General features: G+C 38.3%; 1 protein-coding gene across 1 annotated transcript; it reads left to right on the forward strand.

Moving 5' to 3' along the window:
- The first annotated feature begins 4,532 nt into the window (after window positions 1–4,532).
- On the forward strand, window positions 4,533–26,472 carry fbxl2 (F-box and leucine-rich repeat protein 2). The gene is made up of 14 exons (XM_049475430.1): window positions 4,533–5,158; window positions 7,377–7,438; window positions 7,568–7,622; window positions 7,749–7,823; window positions 8,153–8,247; window positions 9,049–9,213; window positions 13,742–13,868; window positions 14,035–14,109; window positions 18,343–18,473; window positions 18,612–18,672; window positions 19,922–19,966; window positions 23,342–23,398; window positions 23,527–23,739; window positions 24,457–26,472. The coding sequence occupies exons 1-14, from the start codon at window positions 5,129–5,131 to the stop codon at window positions 24,562–24,564; spliced, it is 1,299 nt and encodes a 432-aa protein (XP_049331387.1). The 5' UTR covers window positions 4,533–5,128; the 3' UTR covers window positions 24,565–26,472.
- Window positions 26,473–26,708: the final 236 nt, after the last annotated feature.

Genomic DNA, 26,708 nt, shown 5'->3' on the forward strand with positions numbered 1-26,708 from the left:
TAAGGTGGTAAGCCCCATGGCCTCATGTGCTTGCAATTGCTGCATGTGTTAAAATATTACTGGTTGAAATCCATAAGGAGTTCTCTAATTTTCATTCATTTAGAATGTTTGTTTCTGGTGCATAACTCAATAGATTCTATATATAAGCCCACGCTCCAGTTCTTTAACTACTGTACTACCTATTAACATCAGTTTCATAGGGATCCTGTGGAAGTCCACAATTCCCAATACTTTCTCCATTAAGCATTATTAGCTGAATAACTAATCTAGAGTTTAACAGTCATATCAGTTCACTATGTTGTTACTCTGTCTCAAGTTTTCTGTACATTAGTAGGCATTCTGCACTGACCAAAAACAATGCTTAATAATTTGCTGACTGAAAAATATGGGCAAGGCTCACAATTTAGTCCCAGCAGATGTTATGTGGTTGTTTTAGTTTAATCATGGGGGTACATATTTTAAAAAGTTAGACAAACACTGTTCTATATTTATTTGACATTAACTGTTGATGAGACTTGGTTTCTTACCAAAGCTGTGTTCATTCAAACTGTCAATTTATATGACTATATTTTATGAATCTATTTTAATCATTATTTTTATGCTGAAAGCAATTAAACAAAAAACTGGTAAAGGCAGTAAAAGTAAAACTATTTGTTTTTAATTATCTTACATGTAAGTTACATGCATTTAAATGCAAAAAGATTATTGCGGCATACATATGTTTAGTAAATGAATAAATGTTTATTTAAGATGTCATTAATATAGTTGCAGGGTTTTAAATGTATTTAACTCACCCCAGCCTTTATGCACCCATTATGTATGTAGGCTTGTCAAGATAACTTTTTAGTTTATATATGGTCCCATAAATAATTAATGTTTCATATTATTGTCAACACCATTTCATGTCACTGATATAATGGTAACAACTTACAATAAAGGTCACAAAAAACTTTAAGTAATAATTATTTGAGACATTAGTTTAAAAATGTATTGAATAATAATGGCTTAACTAATATCAATTAATAATTAGTTGAGACATTGTGTTGTAAGTACTGTTCATTAGATGAAATAAGGTTTAAAATACTGTAGAAAAACACAAAATTCAGATCAAGCTATTGGAATATATCTGTAAATAAATTGTAATCCTGTATAATCCAGAACTGTAATGACGCTGATTCACACTCATGAACAAAAAACACATGCAGGTAGACAAAGTAGCACAAATAATATCACTAATCTATAATATCTACTTTATGTCCAAAACATCCAGACATCTCTTATGAAGACTGCAGTAAACTGGGTTAAAATGCTGCACTTGCTGACACAGGTATTCAGCTATGCACACTTTGTGAAATCTCTGTAGAAAATCAATATGAATAGCAGGAGTTGGAGTACCATTCCTTTTTGCAATCTAGAATTTAACATCACTACTTTATCTGATTTGTGAATGCATGCAAACAAATCCTTACAGCAATGCTGTTGAATATATAGCATATATAATATATATCTTGCTGCTCTCCTTTTTTGAGCTATATGCATAGTTTTTCAGTAATGTTTAAGGTGGTGGATGTGAGTGAGGGTCGTGTTTAGGATCATTTTATACTGCTGTAGAGACTTAAGTTATTTTATAGATCAGATGAGCTTATAATTCAATTCAATTCAAAGAGTTTATTGTCATATGTACAGTACAGAAACGGGTTTCAGTGTACAATGAAATTCTTTCTTTGCTCTTCGCCAAGAATGCCAAATAGAAGATAGAAAAAGTGCAAAAAAATACAATAAGGTTATAAATATTAAACTAATTGTCAAAGACATAAAAAAATAAAAGTTACTTAAGCAAAGAAATGTATAAAAAAAGTGCAAGTGCGAAATAATGCAGTTATGGACATTAACTATATATATTAAAAAAAGATTAACAGTAAAGTGACGGCTGCAATGTAAACATGTTGAAGTAAAGTGCAGGGTTATTCCTGAGTTGTGTTCAAGAGTCTGATCGCAGGGTTATACCTGAGGTGTGTTTAGAGTCTGAAGGCAGGGTCATTCCTTAGGTGTGTTCAAGAGTCTGATGGCCGTGGGGAAGAAACTGTTCTTTAACCTGGTGGTCTTGCATTTTACACTTCTGTACCTCCGGCCTGAGGGCAGAAGTGTGAACAGTCCATGCTGGGGATGGGTGGAGTCTTTGAGGATGGATGCAGCTCTCCTGTGGACTCTGTGGTGGTAGATGCTCTGCAGGGAGGGCAGTGGAGTCCTGATGATCTTCTCGGCAGTCTTCACCACTCTCTGCAGACGTTTGCGCTCTGCCACAGTCGTGCTGCCGTACCACACGGTGATGCAGCTGGTCAGGAGGCTCTCGATCACACAGCTGTAGAAGTATCTTGAAGGATCAAGAAGGATCTTGGGAGACATCCCAAACTTCCTCAGTCTCCTCAGAAAGTACAGCCGCTGTTGAGCCTTTTTGACCAGCTGCGTTGTGTTTATTGTCCATGTGAGGTCCTGACTGATGTGGACGCCCAGGTATTTGAAGCTGCTCACTCTCTCCACTTCAAGTTCTCGGATGAACAGTGGCTGATGAGGTCTCCTCCCCTTTCTATAATTTGATAAATATAAATGTCCATGCTGATAAACAAGTGTCATGTGTGAGCATTCGTTAATATTTAAATTCTGATGACCTACTGCTTTGTTTACATCTACTGATCATTAGTTAAAAATATACTAATAAGAGTTATTATTAAGTGTTACCAAGTATTCAAAAATGGGTTTTGCAGTCAGAGATGGTAATTTGCTTTTATATATTTATCACATGAGCAGTTATCTCTGAAAGTTTTTTGTCTTCCTGATTTCACTCTTCCTGTTGAAGTATTTTTTATGAATATTAACATTATAAACTGAAGAAACAACTACAATTCCCTATATTATTACAAAGTTTTTAGAAAGCTATACAGAAGCTTACAGGAGCCCACGGATGCAGATTGTTGGGACAATAAACTCACTCAATAATCAAATTATAATCCTATAAACAGTATATTCTTATATGTGATTAAAGCATAGAAATCGGATAAAGATATCCAATAAATAAATTATTTTTTTTATTTATACAAATCAGATATTAGAGCTTGGTAAATGTTATCCATGGTCAAATCTGTTGAGCTGATCAATGTTTTGCATTGTTATCCTTCTGAAAATTGTTTATGAGATTTCATATTGATTAATCCATGTTGTGACATAAGAACAAAATACCTGGGTATCATTAATTAAAAAAAGAAAAATACATGTAAGTTTTGTGTGGCCTAAGGGCTGCTATCGGTATTCATAAATCAGGACAAGTCAGGTCAGGTACTGAAGTTCCTCTCAATAAAAAACAGATGGGGTAAAGTAAGGATAGGAATTCAGCTCAGTGGAATCAGCTCCCCTGACAAAAATCAATACATCTACAGATCACAATAACATTTTGACCAGTCATAACACCACAACCACATATCCTTAACATAATTCTGACTATATGTAATATGTTACCATTCTGACTCTTACTCATCCTTTACATTTGATTTACAATGAGTTCATGCTATAATTATCTAGTATTACACATTACCTAGTACAGAACTCCGGTTACAGTCACGTTTTACTAGTCGAAAGTGCAATTCTAAGTCAAGATCCTGCGTTTTGAGTAGCTTTCAGGTTTTAGCTATTAAATTAGACCAGATAAACCAACAAATAATGCAGCTGTGGGAAAAACATTAAATAAATATGTAAAATGTGCATCTGAAAAGATGTTTCAAATGAAAGTAACACATCTGACCTATGTATATTATATTTTGTGTGTCTAATTTGAATCTAAATAATTTGATAATTTTATTCTGAAATGGTCCCACCCCTCCTGGGAACTCCTCAATTTAATTCACTTTTTATTATAAAGGAGAGTGGTGTGACTGGGATTGTTGGGTGCTATAAATAGGACAGAGTCTAAATCAATGGCAGCATATGAAAAGTCAGAATTACATTAGAGAAATGTCCTTCTGGTATTGTGACTAGTCTGCATGTCTTTATACATCTGTAGATCTGATATTATCATTAGTAAAACAAATCAGAGATTATTTCTGAAATAGGAGTTTACACTAGTAAAAACTGCAATACAGAAATCTTAAATTAGAGTGGTGATATTACCTAAAGGTTGTTTAGTAGTTGATAGTAAAATATTAATCAATTAATTAAACAATGAACTAATGTATTTTAAAATAATGTTATTTGATTTTTGGAATATCTGGTGGAATTTTACTCTAAACCTGATAAAATTACTTTATGGTATAACAGGCCACTACACATGATATCAGCCTGGTTTAAGTTTTTATTGATTTTTATAAAACAGAGCTCAGTCTCGGGCAGTTCTGACCTCCCCCTGACCCTGTCCGAACCCGCTGTCCCCGCAGTCACGCGTTGGGTGCGTCTGAACGCAATCAAAACAATCAACCACGCGGGCTTTTCCCGCAGAAATGACGTCAGAGCGCCGCCCACCAATCCGCTTGCGGCCTGAGCGCGCAGGCACGCGAACTTAGCCCGTGGCTCTGTTAGTGCTAAAGCTAAAGCTCGCGCTAATGCAGCTTATCGGGGCACAGCTGAACGGAGGGCCGGTTCTACTCTATTCCCCCGTGATACCCGAGGGTCCAGCTCGCGCTGCGGGCGCGCGTGAACAACGGGAGAAGCAGCGCGAGGAAGAGTAACGTTAGTTCACGAGCTAGCGGAAACGGCAGCTCGCGCAGAGCGGAAGTGAGGTCGGACTGTGCTGCTCCCGTCCATGTTATTATTGTTGTTTTGACTGGGGGATGGTTGGCGGCGGAGCGCGCGGACGGCGGCCAGCCCCCCGGATCCCTGCCTCCGGTTCCCGAGTCACGCACGCGAGAGAGCCGTAGTAGGCCACACGCACACACAGACACTCACACAAGCGGGCGGACGGAGGGACGGACAGACGGACGGACTGAGGCGCGCGCCGCCGCGCTGCGGTAGCTCGAACGGAAGGGAGAGACGCGCGCGGGGAACCGAAGCGGACCGGGCTCAGCCCGTGCGCTGTTGTCGTCGACGACGCAGACGACGTCGTGTTGCTGCTGCTGTGGTGGGAGTTAACGGCGCCGCGGAGATGAACGGCATCGCCAAGGGCAGGTTTGAGGTAAGGCTGCGCGCGAGAGGGAGGGAGAGAGAAGGAGGCCCGGGTATGTTTATGTTTTTACATGGAGCGGGGGGACACGGGCGGTGGCAGCTCGCGGGACTACGGTGGTGATTATTACGGTGGTGGTGTGATATCCGTGAGTGCGTGTTTAGGTGCGGAACTCTGTGTGTGTGTGTATGTGCTCACTGACTCTGTGTGTGTGTGTGTGTGTGTGTGTGTATTAGGCTAGCTAATACGTGCCGTCGGCTCCGGGCTGTGTGGGTGAAGTGTGGTGGTGAAGGGTAATCCGGTCCTAACGCAGCAGCGCGGGCGGGCGGGCGCGAGGCCCGAATCCGTTTAGCGCTGGAATTGGCCCGCGCGCACTTGGACTTTAGATCAGGCTGATAGCGGCGCGTGCCCGTTAGCTCGCTCAGCGCGTGGCTGAAGGCGAGCACAGAATTATTGCAGCAGACTGATCAACACTGTCCTGCTGTAGCCTGAGTGTTTAGGCGGTGGAGGAGGAGGCAGAATGCAGTGTGGAACATAACTAACTGTGATAGCTATAGGTGTTTGGTTGTGCTGCTGCTGTCTGTCTGTCTGTCCATCTGTGTGTGTCTTTCTGTCTGTATTTAACTGGTTATCTATCTGTCTGTCTATCTCTGTATCTATCTATCTCTGTCTGTCTGTCTATCTACGTCTGTGTATATAACTGTTTATATGTCTTTCTGGCTGTCTTACTATATATCTATCTACTTACCTGTGTATGTCTGACTGACTATATTTCTAACTACCTGCCTGTCTCTGTATAAGTCTATTTATCTACATGTCTATCTATCTGATGCTTCCACCTACTAAATGTATCTATATAATCATTCTGTTTCTGTTAAATGGTCAGTTATTTGTTTCTCTATTTAGCTACTTACCTGTGTCTCCCTGCGTGTATATATCCATTTATCTATCTGTTTATCTGTCTACCTGATTCTCCCACCTGCTTCATGTAGCTGTATAATCATTGATTTGTCCTGCTGCTGACTTGTCTGTCTCTCTGTCTGTGTATCAGTCTTACTATATTTCTCACTACCTGTCCCTCTGTGTATCTAACTATTTGTCTATCTGTATGTATGTTTGTCTATATATCTACTTACCTGTGTGTGTATCTGCCTGTGTATATCTATTTTTCCAGCTGTCTGTCTATTTGTCTGTCTGCTTCTAGCACCTGTTTAAAGTAGCTTTATAATTAATTGATTTGTCATGTTATATTTGTATGTTTGTTTGTGTATTTATCCATCTGTCTGTTTGTCTGCTCCATCTCCTGTTTTGCTATCACTGAGAATTGTTGTGTTCTGCCGCATACTGTTAATATTCTGTCTCAATATATCTGTGTCTGTCTGTCAATTTCTCCTGTCTCTGCCCCTATTATTTAATCTAGCTATTAACGGTTTGGTCCTGCTGCTAACTATTATTTGTCTGATGCCCCTTCTGATTGTGAATGAAGCTGCATAAGATGCTTCCAATGCTGTACACAGGCCACAGGATTTCTGTGCACACAGCTTGTGGCCAGTACCATAGAAGAGCACTGCCAGATTGAATGGTGCACTCATGAGCCTGAGGTCACTCTGCCCAGTGCCAGTGCTTTTTAAGTTCAGCCCTGCACAGTTTTAGAGGGAGTTCAGAGAGATCAGGCCTATCGGTGCATAGAATATCTGACACTGTGTGCTCAAGACTGCACTCCAGAATGTCTGGTCTAGCTGATGCTTGGCACTGGACATGGTGACCTTAGGCTCCCACTCTATTGGCAGTGTTTCTCAGTGGACATTAGAGCTTTATAACGCCCCACCCCCAGCAATGGGGTGCAGAGCAGTGATATTGTTCTCTCTGCAGTAAAGGAGCATCATATGATACATAGTGGATGAATTAAAATGGTGTTTGTGATTTAGAACTAATCATACAAAAACATATGTGGTTGCAAGCATTCAAATTCCCACAGCACTTTCCTGCACCTAGTGTAAAGATTGTCCAGAACCATAGAGACTTCTACTGCAGTGAAAGGGTGGAGCCAGTTTTATGCTATTAACTTGAAGGCATCAGAACAAATGTAGGATGAGCCGGAGTCTGCAAAAGTTGAAGATATGAAGTGCAGTCTTCAGTCTTTGTATATGAAGCTGAGGCATGTATACATGTAAAAGTTTACAAGTTGTAATTGAAAAAGCAGCTAATTTTCGTATTGTACATTCCCCAGGTGTTCTCAAACAGTGATGAAGCTCCCATCAACAAAAAGCTTCCCAAAGAGCTCTTGCTCAGGTAAGCCCCGTTTAGACCTACATCATCAATGGCACATTGTGTCATCTGAGGGAGAAAGTCCTGGATGTCAGAGTAGAAGAATGTGGATTATATATTGTTTTATATTGTATTGTTTTTTGTTGTTTTCAGGATTTTCTCCTACTTGGATGTGGTTACATTGTGTAGGTGTGCCCAAGTGTCCAAGGTACGTCTTTCTCAAAGTTATTTTCATTCTGTAGGTACAAAAAAAGGTGTGAACTAAAATACAAGAGTTTGACAATTCCTTTTGTTTTCTTTTTTCTCTGTTTTCTTCCTTCAACAAAATGAGCAGGCATGGAATGTTCTAGCGCTAGATGGAAGCAACTGGCAGAAGATTGATCTCTTCAACTTTCAGACCGATATTGAGGTAAAGAGCAGTTATAAACGACTCAATGTGCAATGTGTGAAGTGTGTAAGGATGGTGTTAATGTGGGTGGTTTGTTAATGGAACCTTGTATGTGTTGTCAGGACACAGTCATTGCATTCCTTGTTGTGATATTTGTGTGTGCTGGGAATGGTCTCTGTGTGTATAGGATTAGTACTGGGTCACTAGGCTTTGTTACTGAATCCATAGACTGTGACGTCATGCCTGATCCCCTCTCTCACCCTGTCTGTCTGTCTCTCTCTGTGTCTCTCTGTCTGTGTCTCTTCTTCTCTGTCTCTTTATTTGTGTATTTCTCTCTGTCTGTCTCTCAGGGGCGCGTGGTGGAGAACATTTCAAAGAGATGCGGTGGTTTTCTTAGGCAGCTGAGCCTGAGAGGCTGTCTAAGTGTGGGTGATGCTTCAATGAAGTGAGTTTCACTCTCCTAGCTCTTTTATTTAGCTCTTCAAACAATATTGGGAGCTCCTTTTGTACTGATGTTTGTCTAGACAGGAATATAGTACAACTTTTTTGCAAAAAATAGTAAAAGGAGATAAATAAAATGTTTTTTTTTTTTATGCGGCCTCAATAATTGCTCTTTTTTTAAGTATTTTGACAATAAAAGTTAATATTAGAGTACATTCTTCTGAGTTTAACAAGATTGCTTGTTATATTCAGTCATTATAATATTCCCACTCCTCACACTAATGTATCTCTGCTCCCCCCCTTGCGGAGGTGTGGCTGTGCTTGATGTGTTCACTTATGGCTTTTGTGCCACAATGTTTACAAGCCGTCACGGCCCAAAAAATTTTATTTATTCAAGGACATGAGTGTAATTGTTGTGAGCAACATAGGTTTCACTTGTGTTGCCACAAGGGGTGCTAAAGCTAGTCTACGTTGCTCGCAACACCTACACTCATATCTATATATAACTAACGTAAATAGCGTAAAAGCACAAGTTGAGTTTGTACAGCCAGGCAATGAGTTTGGAAACTGTTGGCTTTGCATCTACACTGGTGTGTTCTTGATGTTCTAGGAGCGTACATAAAAATAAAAAATGTATAAGCTGTATTTGATTTAGATAGTGAGTTAGCTTCTAGTCTCAGTTTAGGGCCTTCCAACCTAATTAATAGTGCTTCTAGGCAATTTCTGTTTTAATGTTATTGACATCTGTTGTGATCAATGGAATTCCGTTATGGGAGGCTGAGCATGATGTGCTTATTATCGACAGGACTTTTGCTCAGAACTGTCGCAACATAGAGCAGTTGAACCTGAATGGCTGCACTAAGATTACAGATTCGACATGCATCAGCCTCAGCAAATTCTGCTCCAAACTCCGCAACCTCGACCTGACTTCCTGCGTATCCATCACCAACCATGCTCTCAAGGCCTTAAGGTGAGTTTTTTTTTTTTTTTTTTTTTTTTTTTTTTGATTAATTGATCGATTGATTATCGAGGTAAACTTAGTCAGTGGGGCTAAAATTAAGTTTGAATGAGTTACTGCTGGTTATTTAATATGCTGGGCTGTTCTGACATTTGAGCTGTGCTTAGCTTGATCTGAACTACTTTTATGCTTAAAACCCAGTTGTTGAAAACTCTATTTTAAGTGGGGAAAAAAGATGAAGTTTTATGAAACGTATGCATGTTTCTGACTGAATCTTAAATACCCCCTTACTCACTATATAGCGAAGTACACAAAGCATAATGTATTTATGCAGATACATTTTGAATTATGAATGAATGTTAATACTGTTCTTTTAAAAATATTTAATGCTCTGGTTAGATTTATAATCCTCAATTTTGTGACTTTCTTTGTACACTACCTTGGTAGTAGTGTGTAACTTGGGATTAAACCTTTTGTTTCTTCCTTTTTTGCGGTTTACTGATGTCTCTAATTATAGTGTACTGTGCTCATGCAAGTGTTTTCATTTCTGTGTGGATGGAAGTATTTTCAGAAACAGGACAGGGTCTGAGATTTACGAGAACGGAGGAGTGAAAGTAATAGCTCTGGCTTACCCCCGTATCTGCTCTTGTGTCTGCAGCAGGATGTAGTTATATTTGTTATAGTTGTCAGGTGTTAAAGGTTATAACTCTGTTGTTCTTTTTTTCTTTTAGTTTAGATAAAGCTAAATTTTAGTGCCATACAAGCAAAAACTGCCAATGCCTATGCTTGTCTGCTATGGTCATGCTTGGTTTGTTACATACGAAACCTCTCAAAATACGAGATTTTAACACCCTTTCTGCATTATCTGCTTTAACATGTTTCATTTGTGATTGTTTATGTTTAAAGTGGTGTTCCTAACTGCACCAGCAGAGATGTCTATTTTAAGGGTCTTTTCCTTTTTAAGAACTTTCAAAGGTGTTTGACATGTAATAGTGCAGTTGATGGGGACCAAAGATCAATGGGTGTAAAATACGAATGACACAAAATGTATCACAATACGATAAGATGCTGAGATATTGCTTCCCTCTAATTCTGAGCTGTTTGTTTAATGTTGAAAATGGTAAAATTGTTCAATATGTAACACAATCATAATTTAATTTTGAAAATTTTATTTGGAATGTATTAATTTATTAAACCTTCTTGCAAAGTTTATTTTAGGCCTTTCACAATAAATACATTATTAACTTATCGTTCAATATGTAGACATGAGCTCAGTAATTGTTGCTGACCTCAATTTTTGCCCGTGATGTTTGCCCATGAGTCTATTTAGTCTGAATAATCTAATATGTTGACATAGTAGAAGTAGTTTTTGTTTTATGATTATGTTGTTAGTGATTTTATATAATGATACATTTGTTATGCTGTTATATTATCATTGTATCAGTGGCATAATGGTTTAAATTGCAGCTTCTAGAACAATATATTTTGGAAACTAAAGCAAGACACTGCACATGTCTTGGTATATAGCAACCATAAAAGAGTGTAGAACGGATATCACTTAATATAAAACATTGTGAAATACAGTCTTTTTTAATCTTGTTTCTATCCTACTCAGTTTGACTAGGTTGTATCTTGAAAACTGTGCACATTACTGTTCCCACATTTTTAAAACCTTTCTGAAGTGGACATATTAAGAGTTTAGTTTAGAAGAGTTAGAAGGAGATCTGGGTTAAGTGCTAAGCCAGCATTTGTTAAACCAAATCAGCGACTCTCCTGCTATCAGCTCCTCCTGCTGTCCCAGGACCTTCCATCCATTACTCAACATCACAGCATGGCATAATCTCTTGGTACTCTGCCACATTATTTAATCTCTTAACTCCATTACTCATTTATTAAGGGCTGAGAGGAAGTATTTCAGGATCTCGCAGGCGAACAGGGAGAATTAGCAGATCTGTGCCTGTATTTTTATGTGTTTTGAAAACAACAGCTTAATTAATGAATAAACAGTATTTTTGATTATATTGTTAAACTGATTTGAATACAGGTAGATATTTACTGTCTGTCTTTCTCACCTTTAGAAAGCTACAGCATGACTCAGGCTAACAGAATGTAGCCTAACGTGGGTGAATGTTTAGCCTAAACGGAGGCTATAGAATAATAATTAACTCTTACAGTGTCAAACTTTCTGGGAATCCAGAGCGGTTACTGGGTCAGCAATTTCACGTACCTCAGTCCTGAGAGTTTTATAAAAGATAGATATTAGAGACACAAGTATACAGTTTGTGATGGCCTGCTGGGTGATATACAGACACAGTTTCAGCCCAGATTTATAGTAAATGAATGAGTAAAACTAGAACTTCACTTTTTGCACATTAGATGCACTTTAAAAAAAAAAAAAAAACACTATTTTTATGTGTTGTGTTATTAAGCTACTTTGAGTGGGGGGAAACATTTAATTGAAGAATCTTTTGTTTTAAATTAATTAATGTAACTTTAATTGCCTTTTAGTTGTTGACTATATAAAATCCACATGTGCCTGTAGAAAATCTGGAACATGTATTGGGTGAAATAATATTGTGATATATATTGTATATTGTCATTCAGCTTAAAAATATCAAGATATTATTTGCTCCATATCGCCCAGCCCTATGGCCAATACTATAAAATGGAACAATATCAATATATCAAACAATTTCTGGCCTCTACCCTTTACTACCTATTGTTTTTACAGTGCATGGATGGCCCATGAATGTAAAGGAGGCAGTTAACCACCTTGTTTAAAATATTGTACATCAATATTATATTGATGCTGTTTATTTGGTGTCTTTTAAATGTTGTATTCCACTTCAGGTGTCTTAAAGTTTCTTAATAATTTACTTGTATTTACTTGTATTAATTTACTTAAAAAGAGGTTAACTGGGGGCTCCATGTGGTCAAGCGAACTAAGGTGCTGCTGCAATGATTTATCATCATTAAATCACTATATAAACTTATGGGCTTTATTTAAACCACAGCTATGTTTTGGATCAGGTAATATGGTGGTGCTCAATTAAACCTTTGTTTAAAAGAGGTTTTCTGTCAAAGAAAAAAAAAACATGCCTTCAAATTCATCAGAAAATTAAGTTTTAATGGTTGAGTGTAGAACTGTTTACTAATATGTTTCCAAAAGATTTATTTTTTATTGATGTGACCATAATATTTTAATGACTCATCTCTCAGAGATGGACTTTTCTGGTCAGACTCTTGTATGCTTCACAGACTACCTACCTAAAAGGACCCAGGCTATAAAATAAAGAAATTTCAGCAAACTCCTTGTTTATTTATCTTTTCTTTTAAATGTGAATGGTGGAAATCAGTCTTCATTGTCTCTGTGTGGCGATTCGTTGTTCTCAAAGATCAGACTGAATTGGGGATAGATAGCTTTCAGTTTTTCTTGACCTGTTCGTGTGGAACAGCCCACAAAAAAAAATCAAAATATTGTTAAACAGTTTTAAGGCTATGGTAAAGTCGATTGAGTCCAGATTGACTTTGTGTAGAGATCTGTAATCTCAGTGGAATAAAGCTGATTTAATATGGATTAATAATGAAAAAAACAACCATTAAAGACCCCCTGTTGTTAAAAGTGCACTTAACCAGCTAACTTTAAAATAAGCTCTGCTTCTCTCTCTCTCAGGAGAATGTTAATCAACTGAGGTCAGTTTGAGATTAAGAGGAGTATGTAAATGTGCTCGACAGACTGGAAAATTCAAACCAGGAGGGCACAGACGTGTTCGTGAATCAGTGTTCACCAGAGTTAGCTGATGAACTGAAAAACACACAAATACAGGGATAGTTTTTTTTATATTCAATAATGAATATATATATATATATATATACATATATACATATACACACACATACATAAGCACTCTGTACCTCAATTCTACTCACCATCCTGAGAGCATTTTAGGACAATATGAGAATGTATGTTTATCTGACCTCATTTACAGAATGGAGGAGTGCTTGGTTAGTGTTTGCAGTAAAAACAGCTAATTTTAATGTATTCTTTTAATGTATTCTTAGCTTCTACAGCTCTGTTTTATCTATTTTAACAATTCAGATGTTTAATGTTCCAAATAGTTTCTGACATTATTTATAATTTATAAGACCAAAATGTAATTTCTGTTGCATATGGATTTTAAAGTTTTTAATATTTACATATGTCATGTGCCCTCTTTATCACAAAATGAAAAAACATAACTTAACTGATTCAATTTGAATGTATCAGTATTCAGAACTGGATCTGGGCTCTTAGGGTTTAATTATAGGTCTGTTTGAATGTGTGATTATCTGTTTCCTATTCAAAAGAAATTGAATGTTATTATATGGTGTTAGGTGTTCATTTACTAATGGAAGGTGCAAAAATTTAAAACCCTGAATATCAAGTGAAACTAAACCACATGGGCTTTTTGGTAATAATGTAGGTGTGTTGCAGGGGGATTGTGGGTTTTGCTTTGGTGCGGTGGTCTTTAATTTAATATATGGATGGTCTGGGTTTTAGTGAGGGCTGCCGGATGCTGGAGAATCTGAACCTGTCCTGGTGTGATCAGATCACGCGTGATGGCATTGAAGCACTCAGCCGTGGCTGCAATGGCCTCAAAGCACTGTTCCTTAGAGGCTGCACACAGGTACACACACACACATGGAGGCACACACACAGCCTTCTGTCATCTGTTTTGGGGGAGAATTGTTTTTCAGTATTTTTAGTTGAACAGTTAATTTATGCATGCTTCAACAGAAGTGTGTGTGTGTGTGTGTGTGTGTGTGTGTGTGTGTGTGTGTGTGTTTTCTCAGTTGGACGATACTGCACTGAAGCACCTTCAGAAGCATTGTCCGGAGCTTGTGACAATCAACATGCAATCCTGCACAGTAAGGCTTCTAAGTTTTATTATCAGGAAGTATATCCTGGTTTTGTGTAGAATCAGGGTGTTTTCCACCTGAAAGTCCAGATCAGAAGGCAAAACAAAGTTCACATTTTTGTTACATTGCATAGGTTTCTCCTGTCATCAGCATCACCTGTGTGGGTGGCATCACCTATAGACTTTAGTGTGTTGTCAATTTGATGAGTTGCTGTGTCGAATTCTTCCTCCCTACCTAAAATCTGACTCCTTTCAAGCGTATGCACATCACGCAGCAGATTGAACATAACACATTGTCCCAAGAATCCTTTATTTCTGTGTATGAATAATGGTTAATCTACAGGTACAGTAGATACAGGAATTACCAGTGTAATAGTTTGCACTTGTACTGCTGTGTGAAAAGGTAAGTCAGACTTGATCACAGCCTCAGCTTCCTGTTATTGGTCAGAATGTCTGAACCAGCAAAATAAAAAAAAAATTGATAAGGCAAATTAACCGAAGCAAGTTTAGGAACATTATTAATGCCACTTTTCATGTCTACAGTTTTAGTTTTAACCGAATTGAAAATTCTGAGGCTTGGTTACTCAGAGAGGGAATTAATCTATTCATAGACTATGGGCCCTATCCTACACCTTGCACACAGCATGTTGCAAAGCTCATTGCTATCTTACATCCTAAGAACAGCCTTGTGCCTGCACCGTTAAAATAGCAATGACGCTTGCAAATATATCTATGTTGATGGACAATGGTGGTCTGGAAGTGAGTTCAGGTCATTTTCTTGCGTATTGCTATCTTGGCAATGGAAAACACAGGTGCACCACTGACTGATTTAAAAAAGACAGTCAGATGTCCTTTGCTTTCTTGGCAACAAAGGCATGCTGAGCACATACACCCTCACTGGAACACACACATAAATACACTTTATACATATAAACAGAACACTGTTAATGACCTGATCACACACCTTCACAGCATGAACTCGCAGGTCAGTTACTTCTTTTGAGAAGAGGAGAAGAGCTGCGCCGTTAAAATACCAATTGGCCAAATTCAAAGTGCACCTGGCTTTTAAAGGAAACGGCAAGTGACATGCTGATTTTTTTTTTTTTTTTTTTTTTCACGTTACGCTCAAAAACACCCATGAATAGCGCATTTCAGCTGGACAAAGCATAAATTTTTTTTATCCTCACGACAGCAAAATATATCTGTCAATGGAAAATCTACTTTCGAAGTGCTGTATAGTCAAAAGTCTAGACTTAATCCTGTGTGCTAAACTGCCCCTGAAGTCTATTGAATTTATTTAGAATTCACTTAAAGTCATGCTCATGATCACAAGCTAAATTGTAAAGTGCCCTAGTCGGAGCGTGCAACGCCATCATGATTTTTGGTTGTTTTATGCTAGTTCACATGATGGTGCCACCACATCTGAAGCAGGAAAGGCTGTATGTCCTTCCTCAGATCTGTGTGTTCTGGTTTGAGTCACCAGCTGCGCAGCATCAGTGTCCCAATGCAGTTAGAGTGGACTGCTGACATTTCTAATTTTTATGATCTGAGTAGGAGGTACAGCAGAGTCATCAGGAAGCTTTAGTGTAATTAATTAATGTCAACACTGAGGCAAATCAGTTTAAACCAGAACCAGTGTTAAACAGAGCTGGGCCTGTATGCGACCTGGGGACGCCATGCTTTGCACATTTTTATGTTTTCTCTACTCCAGCACACCTGACCTGACCTCAGCTTTTAATTACAGTTCAGTCAGTTGGTAGATCAGCCAAAGCATGAAAATGTGCATAGTGTGGGTGTTTACAGCCGTAGCATTTGGGACCTATGATCTAGATTAACTCATAAAAGCTGTTATAGCTGGTGCTAGCAAAATAAAATCTGCACGGTTCTGAATCAGTTTACAGCTGTAACTAAAAACAAATGGACTGAAAACAGTTGCTGGTTATATTTTAGTCTCATTCCCTTAGTTTATATCCTACTTCTAATCTCTTAACTGTTTTTGAATCAGCATATAGTCGCATGTGATTTGAGCAAATCATTTTACACACTTATCTTTTTGCACTTGGCATTTTGTAACCGTGTGTGACATTGCATTTGGATTTGGTAGGATCATGACAATTCTGTTTATGTTGAGATATTCCAAAGCTGTATATTGAAGCAATATATTAATACGTGTCGGAGTATGTTTGCATTGGTGTAGTTAGTAACTATGTAAAATGTTTTTTTTTATATAAACAACAAAACAATGTTTAGAACTGGTAAAGGAATGACAACCCTGTTTACACCTGGGGCCTACTAAATGTGTGTACTCACAAAAACATTGTGTACGCCATATTTCACGCTCACGGTTAGATGTACTAAATGTGACTTGAATTTGAGAGTGTGTTTCCCCACGGCACTTTCATTTTGGGCGTATGTATGTTTTTTGTATGTATTTTGTTTTTGTCATTTGGCGACGCTTAGAGGCGATGCATTGAAATTACAACTAAGATACCCTTTACGCACACGTTGTAGTAAACCATTAACAATTAAACAGTAAATTAATCAGACAATTTCATTGGCTTAATGAAATAATCATTTAACCGGTTTCATTTAGCCCAAATTATGTAAACATGAATAAAGGTTTGCTCTGGAGTTGTTGGAGATGGCAGCATTGGCCTTATTGTAAAATTCGTTGAGAGCGCATTTTCCGTGACCATTATGTTTTTGTTTGGCCCATGATGGTGACTGGCTTATAGGCCATTTTAGATTTCCAAGAGCATGGATGGGATAAGATTACAAGCTGAGTGTGTGACTGCTGGCTTCTCGGTAAGCAACTAATTTAAAGCATTTAAATGGAAGCATTTATTATCCAGCTTAGAATAATTCATTTAAAACATGGGTAATCATTAAATTACTTGGAAGACAGCGACTACGTTATGCGGTTTGCGACACTTTCTTGACAGGCATATTATACTCATATTATTATAATTATTATTAATAATAATATTATCATTATTATTATTATAGTATTATACTCTGCGTAATTGAGGTAGGAGACATGGCAGGTGTGATGTGTTAATTTCAAGTTGGTTGTTATGTAAGAGAAAATATGTGGGATTGTGCCTACGCACGGTTTGATGCATCTGGATTTTTTTGTGCGTAAGGAACTTTTCAGCTCTGAGCGTACGGAACATTTTAGTAGAAGGTCCACACAAGTCTTAGTACATGAGGCCCCTGGTGACTTAATGTGACTTGAAACTGATAAGATTTTAGCCATGTGCTTTACACTCAGAAGACAATGTCTTCAGTTATTCAGACTGAAATGTGATTGGTGTGTGGTAGGGAATATGCAAATTTGGTCATTGCACAGCAAATATTGCTGGTGTTTCAGTTGTACTGGGAAGAGTTTTGGATGCACCATTGGTATTTGAGTAATGGATGCAGGATGTAGGTACAGTAAATTATAGAAGATATTATAATGCAGCACAAAATAATCTAGTCTGCCAGACCTTATCCACACTACACTATTCCAGCAAAAAAAAAAAAAATGATTTTAATTCAATTTTAAGTGATTGTCACAACTAATATAATTTTGATAACGAAAACACATCAAATCGTGGGTTTTATTCCGAGGTGTGAACTGAAACGTAAATTTCCTGTACCGTTAGACCCCTCGTTAATTAACATTAATAAAATATAACATTTTACACACCTCAGCACCCTGTTTCTGGCCTCAGTCACATAACTTTGCTTATATCACACATGGCTTTAAGGCACCAGTTGCACTAACATAAAGTCCTGCAACAAGTTCAGTATTATATACAGTTTTAATTACATTACCTTCTAAGTCCGGATTTGAATGCCTTGAGTTAACTGTTTCATAATAAGCTTTTTGTGTGAGGTGTGCTTCATGTAGGATGTTTTTGGGTGTAGAGCTTTGCAAAAAGTGTACGGATAAAAATAAAAAGAATTAAGCATTACTCATTGCAAAATGATTAAATTTGGCAAATTTCAAATCTGCCCTTTCCAGTCAATATCATACTTGAACAACACTGAATGCAAATGTTTCATGATATGATTTAAATATGTAATATGTGAAGTTATAATTAGGTATAAGGTATTGTAAAATTAAGGTTATAATTCTTGACATCTGACTGCTTCATACGGCAGTTTCTTTCCTGTTGGCTTGAAGTAGTGAGGGGCTTTAGAAAATGTGGCAGAGATAATGGCTGAAACATTGACATGGCTTGTTTGTGTCCTACAGCAAATAACAGATGAGGGCTTTGTGAGTTTGTGTCGAGGGTGTCACAAGCTGCAGATGGTGTGTGTGTCTGGCTGCAGCAACATCACAGACGCCTCTCTGACTGCACTGGGCCTCAACTGCCAACGGCTAAAGTAAGGCTTTACACACACACCCCCCACACACACACAAACACATTCTTAGATGCATGCATACATTCATACATTGTTTTACATACAGATACACAGACACATATGCAGACTGTCTCTGATGCACTTTTCTGAATTTGTCAGGATTCTGGAGGCGGCCCGCTGCTCTCATGTGACAGATGCTGGTTTTACTGTTCTGGCGAGGGTGAGTATTAATTAATTAATTTATTTATTTACACCCTCTTTCAGGAGTTGTTCTTCCACCTTTGCATTAGAATTTCCAGTCATTTCATGTTAAGTAATCAAAATCAGAGTAAACGCAGTCTATGGCTACTACTGTGGATACACTGATCATAAAAATCATAAACATTTCAACAGGATATTTAATGTTATTTAGAGAGATTGAGCTAACTAGTTATCAACCACAACAAAAAAAAATATTGTTTGTAAATTATATTCACTACCTTTCAAAAAGGAGGAGCTGTTTATGTGGCTGAAGGTGCTTTATTTAAAGTTGGCTATGAAGCTCTGTTGAAGAAAATGCATTGGTTGTTCTGAGGGCCTCATGTTTGAGGTTAGTTGTGTAAGTAAAAACTGAAGCTTCAAATCTGAGAAAGGGTGTTCTGGTGTTGGTTATTCTCCACAAAGTGGTAAGGGTGGACATATGGACATTTTAGTGTATGTTTTCAATATAGCTGCTTTAAACAGATATACAAGTCCTCTTATATAAAATGCAGTGGAAGTTTTTAGATGTCCCACAAACTCCAGGCTGTTTGTGTTGTTTTCGTAAATTTATTGTTTAAATGAAATTACCCCTCTTTTTCCAGCAACGGTGTAACCCTTTCACTAACTCTAACTAACTGTTATATTACTGATTTTGTATGTTTATTATCATTGTTTTTGTGATCTATATGAACTAAGCCATTGTTGCACTGAATGTTTTACACAAGTAGAGAAAGATGCCCCCCCCCCCCCTGTTGTCAAGGAAAATAAGGTGAATATAAGCAGACATACACTAATGAGCCAAACATAAGGACCACCTGCATAAAATGCCTAATTTTACAGAAAAGATTTCATTTTATGTCAGCTGTAAGAATAATCCAACCTGGCCATCTACATAATGATCTGCAGCTATGCAGCAGGGGGCGCTGCCACCCACCACAGCTGACCAGAAGCTTGGTCATTTTAGAGAGGCTTCAACCCAGTGCCTCAGATCTTCATGCTTTTGACCATTTTCCCCAATAACAGTATGTTCAATCACTGTCTAACATATATCCCAAGCACATGTCTAATGTCTTTACCAGGGGATAAACACAGTTATTCTTCTAATCTATGAGTGGTCTTAATAGGTGTATTCTCACACAAATAAAAATAATCATCCGTATGTTTTAATATGTAATTATTTTGGATTCTGCTCCATTTGTTGTCTACTGTTTTTCTTTTTTTTTCTTCAGAATTGTCATGAAATGGAGAAAATGGATTTGGAAGAATGTATTTTGGTAAGCTTAAAGCAGTCATGTTTTTCTCAGACACTTGCCTGATTCTTGACTTCTAAGTAGTCCAGCAGACTGTGCAACTGTGATCGGAGGATCACCAGTTTAAATCCTGGATCAGTAGCTGGAGTCAGAGAGCACAGTGGTCCTTGTTCTGTCTGGGCGAGTCGATGCCTTTCTCTTCCCTCGGCATTAGCGTGTTGCTGGTCAGCACAGACGCATGTTGGCTGATGTATTAAAACCTGATCTCTGCGTCTTCCTCTGAGCGTGTTTGGGAACTGGTGATGATGAATCAGCGGGTGTTCCAAAAAAGGAGGTGGCTGACTTGATGCGTCTCCTAGTATCTCCTAGTAAACTAGTGATGGGTAGTATTAATGAATGAGTGCGGTAGTTGGCCTTTCAAATTAGGGGATAAAATGGAAAAAACATGAATCATAAAAAAAGAAACTGCTTCAGCTGGGCCTTGTTTCTTTAATTGTTCAGGTCACTGAAGATGAAATGATTGCTTTTCTTTTGCTACTTTGTTCTTTTCATGTTTTACATTTTGTTTTTATAGAATTTGTAGTAGCTGTGTAGTGTTTTCTTAAGCCCATTTCTCACCAGATGTGCCACAGTGCTCATGACCCACTTGAACCATTCACTGACTCACACCGGACGTGACAGGAACTGTTTACACTTCACAACTTGTGTTTATTTTGCTTTGGCATACAAGCTACAAATGTTTCTACTGCAAATACACTATTTTCTGTCTGGAAAGATGTGAAAGTCTAGTATCATATTGTTTGTGGCAGTTCTGCTCATCACACATAATGTCCACCTCTATGCTAAATGCACTTTTCAAAACAGTCTAAATATATAACATTTATATCAGGACAGAAGACTACACATAAGAGTGTAACTGTATGATCTTATAAGTGCAGCTGAGCTCTAAACAACACAAAACCGTATATACCCTCTCTATATAAGCACCAAGGATTGTATGTTAAATTTACACAGTCTAATAGTGAGTTCTACTTTTTAATACTTGGCACTTAGCTTATTTTCTTATTGTTCATGGTTTCTATATATATATATATGTATGTGTAATTTACACGGCCAAATACCGAACCAACTCATTAGGACTTTCAACACCAGGAGGGTAAGGACTAACACATGCCTCCTCCAATTGTGTGAAGTCAGCCACCGCCTCTTTTCAAACTGCTGCTGATGCTAGTAGCATCAGAGCGCACTCAGAGGAAAGTGCAGCGACTCGATTCCGATACATCACCTCACAGATGCCTTGTGCTGATCAACATCACTCTTTGGGGTGATGTGGGGAGATGTGCGCCATCTACCCACCCAGAGAGAGCAAGGCCAATTGTTCTCTCTCGGGGCTCCAGCAGCTGATCTCCTGATCATAGTGGTAGCGCTTTAGACTGCTAGACCACTCAAAGCCCATTGTTCTTGGTGTCTGTAAAAGACAACAAAAAGGAGCCTAAAAAGTTAGATTTTAACAGTGTTGGGTACGTTACTTTGAAAAAGTAATTAGTTATAGTTACTCGTTACTTCTCCAAAAAAGTAACTGAGTTACTAACAGAGTTACTCCACTATAAAAGTAATTAGTTACCAGTAAAAGTAACTATCGCGTTACTTTTTATTATTCGCCCGTCAAAAAAAGGAAATCAATTATGCATTTACTATTATTATTAGAAAAATAACAAAAAATAACAAACGAAAATAAACCCAAAATGTTGACAAAAATATAATCTAACGAATTTCAAAAAAATAAAACGAAATTCTCCACACAACCAAAGAAAATTACTAAAACTTGTAATACTGAAAAAAGCGGAAAAACGCGTCTGGGGATGAAATTTAACAAACCAAGCCACACTCAAAAGAAATATGTATATATAAAACAAAATAATGGACAAAAACAACAATTTAATGACCGTTAAAATGGTATTAATATAACAGCTTCACCAAAAGAGAATAGAGCTTAGATCGTGCCCAAAAAATCCGACCCAGCCGGAGCCCGTGCACATTCTGCCCAAGCCCGAACCATAAACTGTCATTATGAGCCTGACCCGATCCGCCCCATAAACTGTCTGTTTTCGGGCTGATTGAATGAGCGAAATATAATCAGAATTATGTTAATTAACACTGTAACATAGAAGCATAGAACTATTATTTAATTTAAATGATTTTTAAGAACAGCTACACACAATGCTGCAAGTCAAACGCGGAGGCGTTCACGTGCGCCCAGAGCTACGTGATTACAGTTTTCATTTTTATTATAGTTTAATTTTATTTTGTTTTTATTTTTTCTGTTCATTTTAGGGTGGGCTTGCTAGCGCGAGCGCTTTACACAAGAACTAACGGACCACGAGTGCCGCGCGCTCGGCACAACAACTCCCGCTGTACAACTCCGCTGTACAACAGCGCTTATAAATAAATTAAACACAAAAATGAGGGTATTCTATCAGTAATTTCAGTTCGTTTTAGTTAGTTTTATAAACACAAAATACAGTTCGAGACAGTTATGTTTTTCCTTTTAATTACCGTTTTTATTAGATTCAGTTAACACAAATGTTTTTCACTTTCAATTTTCGCTATTTCGTTTGCTTTAGTGAACAATAATAATTGGTTACTTAGCAACATTGTGATTATCACACCAGAGCTTTATATAAAATAAAAATAGGAGCCTGATTTCGGGTCGGTCCTCAGGTCAGGTGGGATTCGGGCAGAGAATCTAAGCTCTAAAATAGAAAGCAGCAGCACCACAAAAACCGGAGCAGCTAAAAAGAGTTTAACGTCCTTAATTCGGAACTTGGGTTGTCCACGGCAATCACTGAATTGATTAGAGCACGCAAATCGTCACAATTGTGCCTCACTTCACCACGCCAAACCACAGGCACAGCGGCCAGAAGCTCAAGTTCACCGGACAGAGGAGGGGTTAACCAGGGCAAAGCGAAATAAAAAAAAAAAAAAGTTCATAGAGCTGCTAAAGTAACGTGCAGTAACGGGGTGTCGGAAATGGTAACGGCGTTATAGTTACAGTCATAGTAATTAGTTAGATTACTCGTTACTGAAAAAAAGTAACGGCGTTAGTAACGCCGTTAGTTTTAACGCCGTTACTCCCAACACTGGATTTTAATAATATAATACTATAATATTGTATTGAAATTGTTCCACTCTCTGTTGTTGTAAGAGGCTAACAGTTCATTTTCTTTATAAATATATTATTTGTGTTAGTCTTACTATCTACACTATATTTCTTTAACATGTTACATATATTAAGGTGCTTGTTTGAACTATATAGGAACTATACATTTTGTTTTCCCTGTTTGTAAGCGCCATGTTCTTTATGCATGTTTTGTAACTTTGTTCTCTGTGATGTTTTAGGTGACTGATAACACACTGGTCCAGCTTTCAATACACTGCCCTCGGCTTCAGGCCCTGGTGAGTGCTATAGTGTGGGTTTTATAAACTCTTTTGAGGAAAACCTTTTTAAAAAATGTTGTACTGAGAGAAAATTCACTTTGCTGTGTGTGTGTGTGTGTGTGTGTGTGTGTTTGTGTGTGTTGCAGAGCCTCTCGCATTGTGAGCTGATAACAGACGATGGGATCAGACACCTGAGCAGCAGTGTGTGTGGTCAGGAGCGGCTGCAGGTGGTGGAGCTGGATAACTGCCCCCTGATCACAGACATCACTCTGGAGCATCTGAAGAGCTGCCAGCGCCTCGAGCGCATCGAACTCTACGACTGCCAGCAGGTCACTCGCGCGGGAATCAAGCGCATTCGGGTTAGTCATCCGCAGTCCACCCATCACTCCATGCAAGCATTTACTAAATAGTTACATCAACACAAAGAAAATAGATGAGCATACAAATTTGAGCTAGTCCAATGTGTGATGGTCAGACAACAGGGTCAGAACATCTCCAAAACATCAGGCATGTCTTGTGGGGTGTTCCTGGTATGCAGTGGTTCGTTCCTACCCAAAGTGCTTCAAGGAGGAGCAGCCAGTGAACCAGGAACAGGCCATGGGTGCCCAAGGTTTATTGATGCAGTCCATGGAAGCTCTTAAACTTTAAGGATCTGCTGCTAACATCTTGGTGGCAAATGCTTTTTATTTTACTACTATTGGTTTTAATATTATGACTGTTTGGCTGTAAGGCTGTGTTCCAATTATCAAACTGAAGAATCTGATTCGTGATGTGCACATTTCAAATCTGATATACAGTATATTTAGATTTAGATTTGATTTTGGATTTGAGGCACTTTCAAGTGGTTTTTGGGCATGCAAAATAATATTATAATAATAATATTCTACAATAATCGACTCCCCTTTATATCACACAAAAACTTTTTAGACCCTTTTATTCTGTAATTCATCCTGAAATGTTGACATATTTAAAATGACATCTGCCAAAACACTTTAAAACAAAGTCCAGACATTTTGCTTAACTGTTTTTATGAGTCAGTCATATTTTGATGTTTCTTGTTGTTACATCTTTCCCAGGCCCACCTCCCGGAGATTAAAGTCCATGCCTACTTCGCTCCAGTGACGCCCCCTCCCTCAGTACACGGAGGAGGCCAGCGACTCTGCCGCTGCTGCGTCATACTCTGACAGAGGGTTGGCTTTTTGAGGGACCCCGTAGAGAGTGGAGCTGTCAGTCAACCTCTCAACCCAACCGTGGTCCTGCTGGACACCACGGCTAAACTCTACCCAAGGGTGTGGCTGTGGAAGGCCTGGTTTCTTCACTGAGTGTTTGCCTGGCAGCAGGATGGAGCTACACAAGTTTCACGAGCTACAAATGCAAAATACAACTCAAAACATGAAATCTGATTTTTTTCATACAGTACGATATACAGTCAGATATATGAGAAGAATGTGGAACAGCCACCCTGTAAAATATTTCACATTTGGATCTACAGAAGAAAAAAAAACACATACACACATAAACACATTCTCATTTGTGGAAGAACCTTATGCAGTATGATCTGGAACTGCTGACTGCGAACCTTGTCTGTGTGCGATGCCCCCTACCCCGGGGGGCTCAGTGACAACCGGACAGTGTTTACTTCTTGCTCCTCTCTGTCACCGATAAGAAAAAATGCATTCCCTCGCAAAGGGAACCAGTAGATTACCAGTATGAGCAAGCAGGAAGGGGCAGACCTTGAGCCTCTGGTGTAAATGTGGGAGGGTGTTTTTGAAACTTTCCTCCCACAGTGTGTGTGACTGCTTCAGAATCAGGAGCAGGAAGTCGAGGCTTCTGTTGAACTTACTAAGTTTGCGTGTGTGTGTGTGTGTGTATGAGAATGTTGAAATATAGAAAACAAAAAAATATAAATATAAATATTATTATAACACTACAACCAAGGAACCCGTGTTCAAACTGGAGTCAAAAGGTTCTCATTTTTTGTCAGTGCTCACCATTATTTCGAGAGAGAGGGGAAAAAGATGTTCTGACGAGAACATATGAATAGGAGAGGGTAAGGGGGGAATGTGAGTTGGAGATAAAGAGATGGAGAATGTATGTCATATATAAAAAGGAAGGATTTGTTAAGCTGATCGGGAACTAGCTGTAGATGCGAAGGACCCTTAGGTGTGATGTGACTGTTCATATTTAGAAAATTCATATACTATTTACTGAGGGAATTTAATATGAATAGGTGAACCTGAATTTTACATTCTAAGTGCAATATTGCAGTATCTTGAAGGCCTAGATTTTGTGTTATATGTTTGTGTCAGAATTCACAACACTCCATAGCATTCAGAATTTTCTTGGCAATAGTTTAATGAAAGTATTCTTTTAAAATAGCTTTTTCTAACTCTATTTGCTGCCAGCTATCGCATATTTATTTAGCTATTTTGCTAACAGGCCGGTGCCCATCGTGTAATTTGCCACTAAGACCAACATGAAGGGTGCACCTTTTAAGCAATGCAATCATGAGAGCTTTAAGTGTCTGTGTATGTCCTCTTTTCATTGTGCACAAACCTACATACCATTCTTAATGTAGTTTGGAGCACTGATCAGACTGATCTGACAGTCTAAATGCACACTGGGCCTCATGTTACTAATCCAGATGACTGTTGAATCGATTGCCTAATCAATGATGATGATGATGATGATGTCTTTTGGGTGTGAGTGCCTTTGATTTTTGCAATGCTGGAATGAGCGTGGGAAATCTGTCCTCAGAGATAAAAGACTCAGGACTGCAATGCGATCCTTCACATCTTCTCCCTCCCTGCTTCATCGAGTTTTTAGCATTGGACACCATCACAATAATGTAATAACAGTAAGCGGGCGATGGACCACACGCTGCGACCAAGTCACACACCCATGTTTGATGGAGTACTGTTGAAGTTTCTGCTGAAGGATACAGAGTGAATTAGGATTCTACAGTGTCGGCGTAAAGGACAACCCCTCTCTCTTTCATATTTTTGACAAAGAGTTGGAAAAAAAAGTTACCTGATTGTCCTCGTGTTCTGGTGTTACTGTGACATTTCTTTAAATAAAAGATCTGAGCAGTGTGTTGCATTTGTGGATCGTGTTCCTGATGTGCACTGGGTTGTAAACTTTTTGCATGCATAGTATTTATTACCATATTATATACGGTAAATAACAAAGAGAGAAAAAGATTACCTGATTTCCAAAGAGGCTTAAAGGTAAAGCTGCACTCTAGGATAATTTTTTACCACTAGATGAGCACCAACATCTCAGATCAAAACAAATGCTTTGTATTCAGTTCTTTCTGCTCTGCTCTTTT

Source organism: Astyanax mexicanus, chromosome 3 (genome assembly GCF_023375975.1).
Source record: "Astyanax mexicanus isolate ESR-SI-001 chromosome 3, AstMex3_surface, whole genome shotgun sequence".
Classification (NCBI taxonomy): Eukaryota; Metazoa; Chordata; class Actinopteri; order Characiformes; family Acestrorhamphidae; genus Astyanax; species Astyanax mexicanus.